This window comes from Aspergillus oryzae, chromosome 3, assembly GCF_000184455.2.
Source record: "Aspergillus oryzae RIB40 DNA, chromosome 3".
Lineage (NCBI taxonomy): Eukaryota > Fungi > Ascomycota > Eurotiomycetes > Eurotiales > Aspergillaceae > Aspergillus > Aspergillus oryzae.
In genome coordinates, this window is record NC_036437.1 from 727135 (window position 1) to 743977 (window position 16843).

General features: G+C 48.4%; 8 protein-coding genes across 8 annotated transcripts; 3 read left to right on the forward strand and 5 right to left on the reverse strand.

Moving 5' to 3' along the window:
• Positions 1-1405: 1405 nt before the first annotated feature.
• On the forward strand, positions 1406-3486 carry AO090023000281 (Spg1/Tem1 GTP-binding protein; the record flags this gene model as incomplete). Its single annotated transcript, XM_023235515.1, has 5 exons — positions 1406-1420; positions 2738-2858; positions 2913-3205; positions 3256-3330; positions 3388-3486. The coding sequence occupies 5 exons, from the start codon at positions 1406-1408 to the stop codon at positions 3484-3486; spliced, it is 603 nt and encodes a 200-aa protein (XP_023090529.1).
• A 559-nt stretch (positions 3487-4045) lies between these two features.
• On the reverse strand, positions 4046-4817 carry AO090023000282 (DUF899 domain-containing protein; the record flags this gene model as incomplete). Its single annotated transcript, XM_001820797.3, has 2 exons — positions 4046-4693; positions 4797-4817. 2 exons carry the CDS (start codon positions 4815-4817, stop codon positions 4046-4048), a joined length of 669 nt encoding a protein of 222 aa, XP_001820849.1.
• A 1542-nt stretch (positions 4818-6359) lies between these two features.
• On the reverse strand, positions 6360-6971 carry AO090023000283 (uncharacterized protein; the record flags this gene model as incomplete). Its single annotated transcript, XM_023235516.1, has 2 exons — positions 6360-6888; positions 6952-6971. The coding sequence occupies 2 exons, from the start codon at positions 6969-6971 to the stop codon at positions 6360-6362; spliced, it is 549 nt and encodes a 182-aa protein (XP_023090530.1).
• Positions 6972-7418: 447 nt separating this feature from the next.
• Positions 7419-7781, reverse strand: AO090023000284 (uncharacterized protein; the record flags this gene model as incomplete). Its single annotated transcript, XM_023235517.1, has 2 exons — positions 7419-7581; positions 7615-7781. 2 exons carry the CDS (start codon positions 7779-7781, stop codon positions 7419-7421), a joined length of 330 nt encoding a protein of 109 aa, XP_023090531.1.
• Positions 7782-8148: 367 nt separating this feature from the next.
• On the reverse strand, positions 8149-8506 carry AO090023000285 (uncharacterized protein; the record flags this gene model as incomplete). The annotated part of the gene is made up of 2 exons (XM_001820798.3): positions 8149-8200; positions 8256-8506. The coding sequence occupies 2 exons, from the start codon at positions 8504-8506 to the stop codon at positions 8149-8151; spliced, it is 303 nt and encodes a 100-aa protein (XP_001820850.3).
• Positions 8507-9550: 1044 nt separating this feature from the next.
• Positions 9551-11783, reverse strand: AO090023000287 (putative MFS transporter; the record flags this gene model as incomplete). The annotated part of the gene is made up of 12 exons (XM_001820801.1): positions 9551-9764; positions 9822-9857; positions 9910-9974; positions 10027-10124; positions 10175-10196; positions 10248-10515; positions 10570-10683; positions 10740-10811; positions 10869-10921; positions 10975-11037; positions 11101-11198; positions 11261-11783. 12 exons carry the CDS (start codon positions 11781-11783, stop codon positions 9551-9553), a joined length of 1626 nt encoding a protein of 541 aa, XP_001820853.1.
• Positions 11784-12502: 719 nt separating this feature from the next.
• AO090023000288 (putative alpha-glucosidase) lies at positions 12503-15046 on the forward strand (the record flags this gene model as incomplete). The annotated part of the gene is made up of 1 exon (XM_001820802.1): positions 12503-15046. The coding sequence occupies one exon, from the start codon at positions 12503-12505 to the stop codon at positions 15044-15046; it is 2544 nt and encodes an 847-aa protein (XP_001820854.1).
• Positions 15047-15961: 915 nt separating this feature from the next.
• Positions 15962-16601, forward strand: AO090023000289 (uncharacterized protein; the record flags this gene model as incomplete). Its single annotated transcript, XM_001820803.3, has 2 exons — positions 15962-16262; positions 16330-16601. The coding sequence occupies 2 exons, from the start codon at positions 15962-15964 to the stop codon at positions 16599-16601; spliced, it is 573 nt and encodes a 190-aa protein (XP_001820855.3).
• Between the last annotated feature and the right edge of the window lie 242 nt (positions 16602-16843).

Below are 16843 nucleotides of genomic sequence, written 5' to 3' on the forward strand. Positions count from 1 at the left end.
CACGGGAGACTCTCCCAACTCAGTAATTGCTCTGTCTACTCCTCCTGTCTTACACGTGTCTCTCTGCGGGATTCTTCGTCGCAAAAAGAGTATCCATAGCCAATTTTGACTTTTATAAGATTTTTTTCCCTTGCCACAGCGTGTATGCATCTCGCATTGACTGGGTCAATCTACGACAAATCAGGACTGGTCACCAGCCCGCTTACACCCCCGACGGCATTTGACAATCATTTGCCGACATGCGGATCGTCACGAGGCGCTCTGAGCACAACACTAAACTGTCGCTCGAAACCAATCAGCCTTCCAACTCAATCACACTAGTCAGTTACCATCGCCATGATTTGTGCAGTCATGTCTCGCATAATACTATCACAATGTCATCAGATTCATTGACTTCTATTCCCTTAGAACTTTAAATGAACTTCCATCAAACAAATGGTATAAAGGTATGAGAACGGCAAGTCGTGGGGCGTATATCTCGAAATCGCACTTTTAATTTTTTTTTAATTTTTTAGACACTGATCGTCTTGAATACTCTGTGAAGAAGAGGTTAGCATTGGACACTTCTCATAACGGTGTCCGGAATACATACCCGAATCCAGCAGCGCCAGTAGCCATGATAGTACCGGGCATCTGGGCCTGCCAGTGGATCTCCTTGACCGACTCCATGTAATGCACGAACAGCAATTGCGGCGGAACATCTGCCAGACCAGCTTCCCGGCTCTCCTCCTCGTCGAGTTCTACAGCCAAATCCCACAGAGTCACAGTGTTATCGGCTGAACCAACGGCCACCACACTGTCATCGGTTGGGTGCCATTCAATACTAGTGATAGGCTCCTTGTGGAAGTCGAAGGCGGCGACAGGCGATGCCGTGATCTGGGATGACGGCGCCGCGGCATTCGGCTTCCAGTGTCTCAGATCCCAGACGCCCCATTGGCCATCGTCGGCACCGGTAGCGAGAAGGTGGAAAGTCTGCTTCGACCATGTCATGACATTCACGTCGGTATTCGACACCTTCACATCCACAGCAGGCTTGCGGGACTTGGACCGAACGTCCCACACCTTCACACTGCCATCACTGCTAGCGGAAGCGAAAACATTCCGCTCGTTGGGAGACCATTGCAATTCTTCGACCGACGAAGCGTGTCCAGTGAAGGGCCGCGTATCAGTAACCCAGCCGCCACCTTCGGTGCGTGTCGTAACGTAGATCAAACCATCGTTATCACCAGTCAACAATTTGCCCAGTGGCTGTAAAGGGGACCAATCCAGTGCGTAGCCTTCAGACTTGTGCATGCGAAGAGTAGAAAGGGGTTTGGAGGCGGAAGGAGGGAGAACGGTGCCGGGAACATCGAAGCTCGTAAGATGAGGGGTAACGTCGTGGATGACCACCTGCGAGTTCTCCAGCATGGTGGCAGTGAGGGTCTGTGGTGGCTTGGAATAGTCTCCAGAGGACGAGGGGGTTTGATGGCAACGGATCCGGTTGGTTGTCGATCCCAAGGGGATACTCTTGTGCTCAAGAATAGGTTCTCCCATGTCGTCATCGTCGTCCGAGTCACTTTCCGAGTCTGTACCATTCTCCTTCTCCATCTTGCTCAATCCGCTCATCTTTAGGACCATGAGCTCGTTTTCCTTTGATCGACGTCCCTCTGCCTGTGTACCGGTTACTGCATAGACGGTCGCTGGGAAGGTCTTGCGGTTGTCGCCCAGATTATCGCGGACAATATCGAAAGAAAGACAGGGCCAGGGTGTGGTGAGGGTGTGCAGCATATTATACGTAGAAGGGTCTGGCGAAAGCACCTCGCCGGGAGCGAGTTTCGTTCTTCCGGGGATGAAAGTCTGCTGGTCGACCTCCATCGCATCTGTAGGACACGGTCGCAATCAGAGCTGAGCCGGTAAAACCAGATGAGCATGAAAGCTTACCCTTTTCTTCCTCCTCCCGCTCCGCATCAGGACGGCCATCCACACCGGCCTCGAGGATCTCATCTTCGCTCTCGAATTCGTCCTCGAACTCGTCCTCGAATTCCCCCACCTCGTCTGGAGGGGCTTCGGTCATCGGGCGCTCTCCCGCCTTGAGAGCGGCAGATTGCTCATCGGAAACGTCGGCAGCTCTTTTCGACATGGTGTAGAATGGTTAATCAATAAGGATTAAATAGAAGCTGTCGACGAACCAGTCGTGCGGCAGAACCACCTTCAACGAGAGGGAAAATTACTGATTAGGGTTCAGGAACTTTTTTTTTCTGCGAAGCCCGACGGGCAACGGCGCTAAGCCTATCGCGGACTAGTGGCGATCGGGCTGTTGACGCTCTCCCTCTTCTGGAGCTGCGGCTGTGTTCACCCTCAGGCACTCCCACAGGGGCTGTGGAAAGCTTTGTCCAACATCCCTCCCAGTTGAAACACTCCTCTCAAGATGGATGCGTCACATTTTCCGACCGCCAGCATACCTCATGTGGCGGATCAGATCGAACAGGATCCTCATGTAACGGAGGATACGGCCCCCGCTGCCGCTTACAAGGACGGTTACAGCAGCGATTCGCGCGCCCACTATTCCTCCCACTCCGCCGTCGAATACCACTCTCCAACTCGCGATTATCAGTCTCATGACGATACCCGGCCGTCTCCTTCTCCTTTGACTCAAACCCAAATCCCTTCGTTGTCTCGGCCAAGTTCCGGATTGTCCAGTGCCCCCGGCATCTCCCAGACTAGCCAGGATGTCAGCCAAAAACAACCATCGCAACAGCAAACGAAAAACAGCGTGGTGATCAAGGTCGGAATGGTCGGAGACGCTCAGATCGGAAAGACCAGTTTGATGGTCAAATACGTGGAGGGCAGTTGGGACGAAGACTACATTCAAACGTTGGGTATGTGATCATATTCGGGTCGCTATTTGTGGGCGCAACTCTAACCTTGCGCAGGTGTAAACTTCATGGAGAAAACGATTTCTATCCGGAATACGGAGATTACTTTTTCCATCTGGGATCTGGGTGGGCAGCGTGAATTCGTCAATATGCTTCCCCTTGTCTGCAACGATGCCGTCGCGATCCTCTTCATGTTCGATCTCACCCGCAAGAGCACGCTGAACTCCATTAAAGAGTGGTACCGCCAGGGCCGTGGTTTCAATAAGACCGCGATTCCTTTCCTCGTTGGCACAAAATATGATCACTTTGTCAACTTTCCCCGGGAAGACCAGGAGGAGATCTCGGTCCAGGTATGTTAGCGTGAAGAAATCTAACAATAACCACGCTAATTTGAGCTTAGGCCAAGCGGTTTGCCAAGGCCATGAAGGCCAGCTTGATTTTTAGCAGCACCAGCCACAGTATAAACGTACAAAAGGTGCGAACGGAGATAATTTCCGAATCTGGTTTCCATCCGATACTAACTATCTGTTAGATCTTCAAGATCGTCCTGGCGAAGGCTTTCGACCTGAAGTGCACTATTCCAGAGATCGAGAACGTCGGTGAGCCACTGTTGCTCTACAAGAACGTATAGAATCACGATGAAGTGGAAGTAACGATTATGTACATTGGGACGAAGTGATGTTGACGACTTCTTTTCCCTTGGTGGGATGAAGTGGCTGCAGTGGGAGGATATCTACATTGCGTTTCTGTCTGATACGCATTTTGCTTTCCTTTATTTGATTTTCTTTTCTCTCAGCATTGGGACGCGTCAGGATTCTCTTCATGTTCATCATTTTCTATTTCTTTTCTTTTCTTTCTTTCTTTCTTTTCCTTGTGTTAAATTCCCCACCCGTGTTTTTAATCTCTCTTTCTTTCCTCCCACACTTTTTCTTTTTTTTCTTTGTGATTCATTATAAAGCTGCATCTAAGACTCTTGATGGGTTAGAGATCAGAACCATGGCGCTATCACCGAGAGCTCAACTGCTCACGAAAGGAATATTGGAACCCATCCTTGAAACCATAAGGCCCACACTGGAAAAATGCGTGATATTACATGACTGCATGAGATTCGTTCAATGTATGCAACGTCCGACGTCATCGGAACCCAGCCTCAAGCCCTAATTTACATACATCACATCCCCAACCACCTTTCAGTATTCATAAATTCTCCGAAAATTATTCATCCCATTCCCCACCTCCTGCCTCCCCAAAGGCGTCATATCCAACAAATGATACGTCCCAAGAAGAATCTCCATCCCCCGATCCGTAGTAGAATACGTATGGAACACCTCCCCCTCATCCCCCCTGAAAAACACACATAAGCCAAAATACCCATTCCCAGGCTTCCAAGTGATAACCTCTCCACCCTTCTCCGCCTCCTCCCACGCCCGATGCGTCTTCTCCGAACTATAAAACGGGAACCCCCACCCCGTAAGCCTCTTATACTCTTCAATCTTCCCCACCGGCGCCCTCGCAACCGCCACAAAACTCGTATCCCGACTCTCCAAATGCCGCAGATCAGGTATATGATCCATGCAAAACGAACACCCCACACACCCCTTCTCGTCCTCCGGCCCCAGCATAAAATGGTACATGATTAGTTGCTTCCGACCGGCGAAAAGCTCAGGGAGAGTTTTCTCGCCGTCGATAGTGTCGAACTTGAAGCGTGAGGCATCTGGGACGGGGACTATGGGCAGGGAGCGGCGCGCGGAGGCGAGGGCTTGGAGGTGGTGGGTTGCTGCTTTTTCGTGGGCGAGGTGGGTGCTGTGGGCTTTTTGGAATTCGGTAGGGGAGACTATCTGTTTTTTTGTTAGTACATCGGATTATTTTGGGCGGAGGTTTGTTGTGTTTTGTTTGGGGTTTTGATATAGGTTGTGAGGGTGTTGTTGCAGGACTGTTTACATTCTGGCTTGGTGGACTCATGATGGATACCGGAATTTATCTGTCTGGTTTAGATAAAGTGATAGATGAATAGGTAGCTTGTGGTACAAAATTTGTTTTCCTGGTTCGAATGGAAATTGTTCGATTGTTATATAGCTAAAATCGAAAGAATGGAAACGCGGGGTTGCGTTCGTATAACTTCAACTTAGTTAAAGCTTCTTCTCAATTATGTAATTTGTCGGTCTGTGTTCCGTGGTCGTGTGGACCGTCATGATGGTCCAGACTATGGGTCTAAGATGTAATTCTTAGACATCGTATGTATCCATGGATCCAATAGTTCTATGGATTTTGTTGGGTGGTTTTGCGGGTAACCCAAAATATATATCAATGCCAGACGGCCACACTCCGTCCAGAAACCACATAGTATTCGAGACCTTAAGAAATATATAAATAAATATATGTTGCCTTAATCACAACAATCTACATCACGCAAAACACGTAATTAACAGCCAACACCCCCTGAACACAAACCCAACCAACCTCTCACTCAGCCGCGTCAGCTCTCTCCAACCTCCCCTGTTTCGAATTCAGATACTCATTCCTATACCAAATCAGAAAATCTATACAGTAATTTCCCTAGTAACCCACAAACCTCTCATTCGCCCAATTCATCGCCGCATAGGCAACCAGAAACGGCGGCACAACATATAACACCTGATGTCTGCACCTCCGGAATGTATTGTAAATAGCAGCATGGAACGCCCCAGCAAAGGGTCTCTGGCGATTTGGGGATAGGGCATAGGTGGTTATGCGTATTGGGGTGGGGCGGACTATTTTCATGAACTGTCAGTACCTTATGCTTTTGGGACTTGGTGAATCGGCAGTTAGTAGTTCTTGGAAGTGTGATGGTGTTCACGTACCGGAGTTTCCGGGCTCTCCCATCCACCTATCCAGATATTAGTTGGATTTGTAGGGTGTCGTCAAGGTATATTGTAGTCATCGGGGTGAATGAACTTACCATCCGGTCTTGGGGTCGTTGTGGCCAACCATGTTGGGAGAACTCACTTCGTGAATAGGATGGGTCTGAATGTCCCGTTTGAATGAGATTGGGGACTCATTCTTATACTATGTTTGTTTTGCAGGGATACTGGTATACTCCGATTAGGGCTTAGATGTCGGTGTGTCGGATGTTAAGTTAGTGTATAATTGGGGTAGTTGATTGGATGGTTCGTATACTAGGTTTTTGAGTTTGATCCACATAAGGATTCGGATCCCTGTTGTTCTATGTTGTATATCCTATTTTTGTAGATTTTGGGTCTGGGTTTGGCTTTGTGCTGTTTGAGCTTTATTGCTAGCAGTTAGCTGGCTCATGGGGCCAAGTAGGTAAACAATTATGCCTGTGGATGGGCGGTAATCTGTATGAAATCTGTGCATAGGTGTGCGAATTGGATATAATTTACATGCAGCATCTTGTTTACCGAACAATGTATATAGATTGGGCTTATGACAATTTACTTAAGAGGTTGTCTGATATTGAAAGTAATTCATCATTCATAGTACCGGCACCATTGCAAAACAAAAGAATCAAACAGCCAGGGAAAAGTCCCCAAAGAAATCCTGCCACGCAGTAGGAAAATAAAACAAATTCAGCCCAGGAAAGTCCCACTCCCGAACAAACTGCTCCGGCACAAAAGACTGCAAGTCTGCCTGGGCATCAAACGATTCCCAGAATGGCGCCGTAGTCACCGGATCCCCACCCGCTTCTCTTTCCTGAAAGATTCGGCCGTATTTCTCAATACTCAGCCTAAGAATCTGCATGTAGATGCTTCCATTGCCGGTAATTTGCCCACTTGATCCCACAGATCGAGTTAGCTCATTGAGAAGTCTGTTTCCGTGGTCTAACAGTTCCTGGTGCTCCTCCCTTCGTTCCGGGAGAAGCCGAGAGAGCTTTAGAAGGAGTAGGAAGCAGAACGCGCACTTGGCCCAGACAAAATCCATGGCATATTTCAGTTTGGAGAGGTAGAAGTCTGGCTCTGTGCTTATGAGGCGGAGGTGTTTTCGGGCGCTGGACTTGGCCAGTAGAAGGATATTGCGCTCAATGGGGGACATAGCACTAGTTTGGTGTCAGTGTAAGGGTGGAGCGATATTTTTAGCTAATGGGAGAAATGATACGTACGCCACATTCTCTACTCCCATTGATAGCAGGGCTTTGCAGTGGAGTATTAGTTCAGCCCAGCATTTTTGGACGCGTAGGGCTGCTAAGAGGAAGGGTCTCTCTTCTCCTGCAGCAACCGAGTTCTCTGAAGATTTCCATTCACATTAGTACAACCATATAATGCTATATAATGTTACAGTAAACGTACCAATGATGCGCAACCAGTCACTAAATCATTCAGTAGGTGATATAGACAGGGAAGGTAATTGATTCACTTACTCAAACCACAGGTCAAGATCTACCTTGGCCTCGTGTACAAATTCGGCGATATCCGGTCTATCTAACGTCTCTTTCGTGTCTAGAGTGTCGTTGACTCTTGCTATTTAAGGGTGTAAGGACCTCTCTTGTGTTTATGCTGGAGACATGAGATATCAAAATTACCACGTATAACGTTAAGCTTTCATTTCAGTGTCAGTCCGTTTGTATGGTTAGATGTAGATACATAGACATACCTCAACCTGAGAAAAGAGGCGTAAATCCAGTATTGTCGACGTATGATGACGGAGCAAAATGCGGCATCGATGTGCATTGCCCGTCATCCGAATGCCAGGCGGCTTTCCGCCATCTACATGAAATCTGAAGATGATCAGCCTGAATAGATCCCGCATTGGATTGCGAACATACATATGATCTAAAACAAGGAGGCCAAACCATGTCCGGGACTTGCGCATCAAAGAACGTTCTTCTTCATCAGTTGTCATATGGAGTTCAGGTGTGCCTTCAATCTCGTCCATGGTCAGCCGCTGTATAAGTTCTTCGAATGCTTCATCCAAGCTCAAGTCTAATGCCATCCGGGTCGCAAATGACAGTAGGAGAGAACGTTCTGCAGAATAGCATGCCACGATAAGAAGCGCCTGGATCGACTCTAGGCAGTTTAGTGTTTTGTTTTGAATAACAACGTTGATCCACCTCTTGAGCTCTGCGTGCAGCAAATCGGAAATCTGAGACCCGGATTCTGACATCCATCAGTTATACAACCGCGGTAATGTGTCATGAGTGACTTGAGTAAGTTTGTCATACTTGTCTCAACGCGACTACCAATTGTACAGATGGCATTTAAGAGTATGCTACTGCGCGCACGCACAGACTCAAAGTTGTCGAGTTCCGGGTCGAAAATTGGGATATACCTATCCTGGACATTGTCCGATGAATAAGCCTCTAGGTTAATGGAGGGTAGAAGCTAAGGGTACGTACACAACCTTGGAAGAACCTATGTTGGATCAGCAAAAGCTAACAAAAGATACAGAATGCCTCGCAGCACCTACGTTGTAAAGCATGACATGGCCTGGTCAATTGTCATGAGACCCTTGCTGATGAAATCGGAGATGGGTTCTTCTCTAACATCGAACCCGGAGCGCCTCTGCCTCGCGGGATGAGGACTATTCACCTCCGCAGTTTGCAGTTGCTGGAGGAGAGGGCCGTTCCGATGAGTTGATATACACCTAGGACCACGAGAGTGGTGGCCACCAGGATCCGCAGTCCCAAGGAATGTGGGCATTGGCCCAGGGTCCGACATAATATGACTTGGAGAAGGAATTGGGATCTGCTGCCCTGGAACTTGACCCTGGGTTACATCTCCAAGAGGTCCTAAATTCGGCTGTATGTGAAGCCGAAGAAGCTCGTGCATATCGCTCAATTGTGCTTGCAGTCGTTGTACTTCAGCTTCCACATTTCCTAGCCGCCTTCAGTCTAGTCAGCTTTTGTCATGTGCACCAATACCCAAAGGGCCGCTTCTGAAGAGACGAGATAAGTGCACATACTCCATGGAGGGATCCCTTGGGATCTCGAAGAATACACATTGCTTTCGCGAGCGTCTGCACCTATTATACTTGTAAGCAAAGCATTTTCACCATCTAGAGCAAATGTATGAGAAAAGGCGACAATACCTGGTACATGGTCGTTTTCCGTCACATCTCACCTATAGGAAGGTCAAAATGGATACATAGGCGGATCTATTACGGAGTTCAAGCACACTTTTGACTGCCGACAAGCGCTGCATGCCTTCTATGATTGGCGTGAGTTAGCCAGTAATACATGCATATCCCGGAGAAAGGAACAAAACTGTACGGGAATGCGCTTCTTCCCAATCGGAGCCGACACCACACACGAGGAACCGTCAGAATCCATGCGGGCTGGATGGTAGGTATGTGCTAAGATCAGCTAGAATAGATTACAGAAAGGGTTAATGCAAGAAGGATGCGGATCGTTGCATGGATGATATTAATGGGGGCGGGGCAACGCCGTCAACATCGGAGACTCGCCGGCTCGGCTAAAGACATGCCGATACAACAACTAACGTAATGTTTATCTTCGCTTAGGGGGAAATTAGAATTACACGCTATTTGAGCCTAATCTAGAGGTGGCTAAGCCTATTACAACTTTGTAGGATGCTCTACGTCACAGAATCCAAATTCGGGGACAAGCTTTAAGCAATGAATTATCAATATACTCCATCCAACACAGGCCCTCATCACCTATAACGCGCCGTACAAGATGACTGGTCCAATAACCACACCTATATCCGTGTATCTCAGTTTGTCATGAAATCAGGTAGTTCCGCTCAGTACACATAGACGAAGTCTTCATTCTCCCAGTCCGTGAGATCTTTGAACGCGTTGTCTTCGCTCACTGCGGACTGTTGAGGCTCGGTCTTGTCCACTGGCACTGAACCAACAGCTTGCATCGAATGGTCGACGATCTTGGCGTTCTTACCCATACTCACTCGTTTCCTCTCATGCATTTTGTTGAGGAAACATAGGTATGCCATATTCATCCTGGAGAAGTATAAGTAAGCACACGGGTCCGTGTAGAGGTCAGTAGGACGAATTTACATGGAAAGGAGGACGAGGAGACAGAACATTGCAAGGCTATAATTGCAGTCAGCTCGGGTACCGTATCATGACCATTGCTATCACTCACCTGGATATCAAACCACGTCTATACAAGGGTGCGTCTGTGGTTGTGTACAGATTCGAGCCGAGAACCTGTCGGGTAAAATAAGTAAACTGTTCCGTTCGAACTTAATCTTCCACCTACGTTACCGGCGCATTGTCCAACAAGGACTATGCCATTCACAATCTTTTTCTTCGTCTCTCCTGCGGTGTTTCCTGCAGACCACGAATAGACCATGGGCGCTAGTCATCTGTCAGCTTAATCCATTTCCATCGTCCCGTAGCAAACATACTAATTCCAGGATACACAGAGACCTTATTCCAATTAGTAAAGCCATGCAGATATTAGTACCCAGGAAGACTTACGATGTAATAACCCGCAAGTAATGCTCCATTGTGATGACCGTCACGAGGAAGCTGCAGCAGCATGACGCAACCCGCAATGGCAGGCAAAGATAACAGGGCTATGACAGGCCCCTTCATTTTCAGAGTGGTCGCTAGCCACGCTCCTCCCATTGTTGCCACGAGCTGGACAGCACCAAAGGGTATGTTGAAAAGAATTGTTTTGAACTGATCGAAACCGAACGACTCAATGATTAATGGGCCAAATGTCGAAATGCCGCCGCTAGGAATCCTACGAGGCTGTGAGTCGTGACTGCTTCAATAACGGGTATGGACCGATTCTTACGAGACTGCAAACATCAGGGCAAACCAGAAAAATGACTTTATGTCGAGGCACGCCTCTTTGACATGGCCCCATTTCCATTCATGCGTCTCAATACCTTGTTGGTTCATGCGAAGTCTTGATAAGACTCAGTTAGCGTCCTATATGGCGAGTACCTGACTCAAGCCGCATACCTCTCAATAGCCAGGAGCTTGTCTTCCTCGGTAAGGAATTTGGATCGAATTGGTGAATCGGGCATAAACAACCTACGCAGCTAGGGTTAGGTGTGCACATCACTTGATCTTGAATGCGACATCACTCACAGGATAAGGCCAGAGAAAGCAATCGTTATAAGGCCGAAGAATAAGAAGATAATCTTGACTGCGAGTTAGATTTTTGACATGAACAAATTGGAGTTATTTGACCAACCTGATAGGGCTCAAAAACCGAAGACTTTATATGGCCTAGACCATACGAAAGTAGACTGCCAAACTACTTGCCAGAGTCTGGCCTTAGTATAACAGCGCACTGGGTGTCCAAATGAGTCCAACGCACCATGTACACCACACCATTCATAGCATACCACGAACCAAGCCGGACAGGCTGTTCGATTCGTCGATACCACATTTGCGTTACAGCGATGAAACAAGCAGCTGTTATTCGTAACCCATAGTCAGCATTGAGGTCAGAGCGCCTGGGCTTAAGAGATACTCACGTATACCGGCTTCAAAGAGACCCAAAAATATCCGGCAGATCAATAAGCCCGCAAAGGAATTTGCCGGAGTCATACACGTCAGGGCTATGCCCCAGCAAAGGGTTGTGCATGCCAGGAACTTTCCAATTGGAACTTTAACTAAGATGTAAGCAACGAAAGGTTGGGCCACGAGTTGTACTAGATACACAACTGCTCCCAGCCAGGAATATTGCTGTCCATGGAGATGAGCTGTCTCGACAAGACCAAAAATGGATGCGTACGAAAGGCTCGACTTGTCGAGTTGCTGTAAGAAATATATCCCAAGAAGAATAGGTAAAAGCCTCAGGTCGATCTTTCGAAGCACTCGGGCGTTGTTCTCAGCTGTCAGGACAGATGAGTGTCCTGCATCTGCTATAAGGTCCAAAGCTCTGTCGTGTCCAGGCCCAGCTGGGTGCTCCCTGTCCTGATGAGCCGAATCCTCAACAGACTCTATATGCTCATCTTGACCCTGCTCTCTGGACGCTGTTGCTTTGTGATGAGACATCTTGTTCTTTTCCTTAGGTTTTCTAGCTGTACTCAGCTAGCTCGGGAGGATAGACACTGTGGAACTAGAAAAGGGGGAGAGCTTCAAATTTCTCCAGTGCTTAGAACAGATGGTGATAAGCACATGAAGTAGTGAACCAACACAGAAGGATGTTTTGCTAACACTCGGATTTTGGTAGGGTATACCGACCTTGGTAGAAGAACCCCGTGGGGAAAGCATGATCTCCAACCCCGGACAAAACCCCCAAAAGCCGTAAGGGGAGAAAATCTACCAAGCCACCGCTCGTCCTGTAGACCATACGAGGATTAGTGCGGACTGGACCATCGATACCGGCAAAACACAACGGGATGACATGGTATGACTCGTGACGACTGTCGGGCATCTTCCGATGACGCGTCCAATGATTCCCATTGTACTATCACCGTGTAGGACAAGGACCGCACTTGTGGGGAGACTGTAGTCTTAAAGAAGTCTAGTATCGGTGTTCGGTTGGAAAAACCGACATGTTGCCAAGAACGCGGAGGTGTTCTGTGGGGAAAGCAGCCAAGACTGTCGGAGATGAACCCGAAGTCCGATGTATACACGGTAGTTGTCCTTGAGTAGTCCCGATGACGCAGATGTGCGTAATAACATTCAAATAGAGCTTCAAGTCTTGATCCATTTCGCTGATATGATCTTCTCTCCAAATAGTGTTCTTTCAAACCGCTTGACACGAAATCATGCCTCAGAAAGAGTTTTGTCCCAAGAGCTATCAAGAGACTCCGGCAGGAGCTCAGAGCTCCGCCGCTGTACATCTTCGTTCGGGTTCAGACAAGCGACAGTTTGACTTCTCATTTGAACCAATTCGCGAAAATCTATTTAGAGTTACCTTTTCTTCAGAGGACCACCCTCTTCCCCCTTTTCCGAGCGTGACCAAGCCAGTGACCAGCTTGGAAGACACCCATGTTTCAACAGAACACGGCTTCCAACAAAAGACCATCGAAGTCGGCGATGTAATAGCCTCTGTTGAGTGGGCCAATACTCCAGTGGTCTCACTGTCGTGGAAGGGCACCGATAAGCCTTTGTACAGAGATCTTCCCCTGCGATCTTATGTAGCAGACGCATCCGGAATTGCGCATTACACTGAGCATGACCGGAACGACCTCCATGTTGGACTTGGGGAGAAAAGAGCCCCAATGGATCTCAGTGGCCGTCATTTCCAGCTCTCAGCCACAGACAGTTTTGGATACGACGTGTATAATACCGACCCCCTATACAAGCACATCCCCCTTTTGATCAAGGCATCACCCGCGGGATGTGTTGCTATCTTCTCGACCACACACGGCAGAGGAACGTGGTCTGTTGGCTCAGAGATTGATGGCCTCTGGGGCCATTTCAAAGTCTACCGCCAAGACTACGGTGGTCTCGAACAATATCTTATCGTCGGAAAGACACTCAAAGATGTCGTGAGATCGTATGCAGAGCTCGTCGGCTACCCGATCCTCGTCCCCAGATGGGCGTACGGATACATCTCCGGAGGATACAAGTACACCATGATGGATGAACCACCCGCCCACCAAGCGCTCATGGAGTTTGCCGACAAACTGAAAGAACATGAAATTCCCTGCTCTGGGCATCAAATGAGCTCCGGCTACTCGATTGCTGAAGTTGAACCCAAAGTTCGCAATGTCTTCACTTGGAACAAGTACCGATTCCCCAATCCGGAAGAGTGGATTGCCAAGTATCATTCACGAGGGATTCGTCTCATAACTAACATTAAGCCGTTTTTGCTTGGCTCTCACCCAGATTTCCAGAAGCTTATTGATGGAAATGGATTTTTCAAAAACCCCGAGACAAATGAGCCAGGGTATATGAGATTGTGGAGTGCTGGCGGAGCAACTGGAGGTGATGGATGCCATATCGATTTCACTTCAGCCTTCGCATTCAAATGGTGGTATAATGGAGTCCAGAGCCTGAAGCGCGCCGGCATAGATGGAATGTGGAATGACAACAATGAATACACGATTCCAGATGATGATTGGCAGCTGGCCCTTGATGAACCAACTGTTTCTGATGGTGCCAAGACGGGGGTTAAGGGCACTGTTGGCGATTGGGGCCGTGCAATGCACACAGAGCTAATGGGCAAAGCCTCTCATGATGCCTTACTTGATCTTGAGCCCAACCAAAGACCTTTCGTTCTGACTCGGAGTGCTACAGCTGGTACGATGCGTTACGCAGCTAGCACGTGGAGCGGAGACAATGTTACCAGCTGGGAAAGCATGAAGGGTGCAAATGCTTTGTCCCTCAATGCCGGGATGTCGCTTTTGCAGTGCTGTGGACACGATATTGGAGGCTTCGAAGGACCTCAACCTTCTCCAGAGCTGCTACTCAGATGGATTCAACTGGGTATCCACTCACCTCGATTTGCCATCAACTGCTTCAAGACATCACCCGAAAATAATTCCGTCGGTGAGGTGATTGAACCCTGGATGTACCCCGAGATCACACCGCTTGTCCGGGACACTATCAAGCGTCGGTATGAGATTCTTCCTTACATTTATTCTCTGGGCTTGGAGAGTCACTTGAACGCCTCTCCACCCCAGCGCTGGGTGGGATGGGGTTACGAGACTGACCCTGAGGTCTGGACCAAGACGCTTAAGTCTGGGGAGGAGCAGTTCTGGTTTGGTGACACTATTATGGTCGGTGGCGTCTACCAACCGGGTGTGAGCTTTGCCAAGATATATCTTCCCCGGAAGGCAAATGACCAGTTTGACTTTGGATATGTAAACATGAACGAGCCTTATACTTATTTTGCTTCCGGGCAATGGGTTGAGGTTCCATCTGAGTGGAAGAAGAGTATTCCCCTCTTGGCCCGAATCGGTGGCGCCATCCCAGTTGGAAAGTCTGTACACACCCGGGTTCCCGGTGATGAAACTCCGGCGTCAGTGGCTGTTGAAGAGCTCGATGATTATAGAGGAGTTGAAATCTTCCCGCCTCGTGGCAGCTCTCATGGCCAAGCTTTCAGCACTACTTGGTTCGAAGATGACGGAATCTCGCTGAAGCCAAGTATCTCACAATATACCGTTACCTACAGCTCAACAGAAGAGAAGGTGACGGTTGGTTTCACTCGGGATCAGAAATCTGGGTTCGTTCCGGCCTGGAAGGAATTGGACATCATCCTTCACAACGGTGATGAGAGACGGGTTGTTTCGGATATCGGAAAGCCAGTGGAGTACAAGGGTAGGGACTCTCGCGGACGGGTGGTGTATACCTTGAAGAACTAGAACATGGAGGTTTTGCTGCTGGTTTAGTAAATCCCACCGTGTGTTTTCCATTGCATGTCAAGAGGATGGTTCCCAATTGGAAGAACTGTATCATGATTGTTTTGGTGTGTGATGTTCGAAAATTCAATAGAGATGATAGATTTGCATGATTATATCAGGTCGTTTATGAAGCGAGAACAGATTGTAGGGTAGAGTAAGTAGCAATGTTGGGAACCTTCCCGGAATTATAGTCCGCACTAACTTGGTGGAATGGCCATGCACCTTCCTAATTAGGAAGGAAGGGTTTCCAGTTACTACTGATGCCTACGAGCTGAAGGTTGCCGTACGTGGATCGCTATATTATTTCTTAAATGAAGTGAAGTATAGCATCGTGGCGTTCTGGACACCCCAGTATTCGATCCTCAGAGTCACCTGGTGGCCTCCCCCGTCGACATCTAACAAAATAGGAGATTTGATAGACATGTCGCTACGAAATCTACGTTTCTGGAATTGTTGCGTTCTAGGATGCCCTGCTGCTGCGGCCATCGACCTCGGTCTCTGCGATCGATGTAGGCAGCATTTCTGCGCTCTTCACCTCTCATCTCCAAGCCATGGTTGCCCAGTATGTTGCCATTTGGCCTCTGGGTTCTTGTCGTTGTTCTAAATATTTTCATGAAACACTAATTATATGGCGAGGGCCAGACTGCCGCCCAAACTGAAGAGTTGAAAAATCTCCGGCGTATGGTGAATGACCAGTGTCTCCTGAGACGAGCGTCGGAGCGGTATGGCGGCCTTCCATGTGCACTACTTGATTGGGCGTTGATGGGTAAGAAGTACGTTCACTTGTGCATTCAATTTTCTAATGGGGCCACTTGGCTGGCTCGAATACTCCGATATAATCACACCTCCCTCTCTGACGAACTGAGCAATGACGCAATGAAAGCTGAACGTGCCACTTTAAAGTGGCTGGAGAATATCGACGTACCTTCGCCGAAACTGCATGACTACAGTTTGCGGAATGACCGCCAAAACAATGTTGGTGTTGCATACATGCTCATTGACGAGCTTCCTGGGATACCCTTGTTACACAAGCGGCCATCAGTTGAGGAATTACGCCGTGTGTATGATAGTTATGCCAAGATTCTATCCACCCTCCAGGGGTTTCCCTTTCACCGTATCGGCTGTCTATCTTTCCGGCAAGATGGCGATATTCACGTCGGACCTATAGTGGGCGATAGTATGGGCATATTCCCCCAAAATGGGTCCCTTTTGCAATGCGCGAAAATAGTACTCGACAATTGCAGAGATGTACCTTGAGATGATATGCAGTGGTCAGCTTTTTTCTGCGTACCCGATCAATGCGTACCTGGTCTTCAACTACCTAAAACATCTAGCAAGTACCAGCCGATGGAATGCCTTAGAGCCAATTCTCGACGATGGTCCGTTCTTTCTGAACATATGGATGACACGGGGTTATCATATCCTTGTCGATGAGCGATACAATATCACTGGGATCATCGACTGGACATATGCGCGAGTAGTGCCTGCTTTCGAAGCATATGGCCTCTCGCTTTGAAGTGCAGATCTAAATGACCTTTTTAGCGGAAAGAATAGGCTTTCACGCAATGACAAAATCATGATTGATGCCGTACAGGCCCGGGCTAGCAAGTTGTCGCGCTTCGCCGTGGCGCCATACCTAGTTCGTCGTTTCTCCTTTCGTCTTGGAGGCATCGGCAAGAACATGTACTGGTGGCATGCGGAACCTTTGTTCCGGGGTATCATTTTTACTGCTACTGGGCTTGAATTCGATCTTGACTA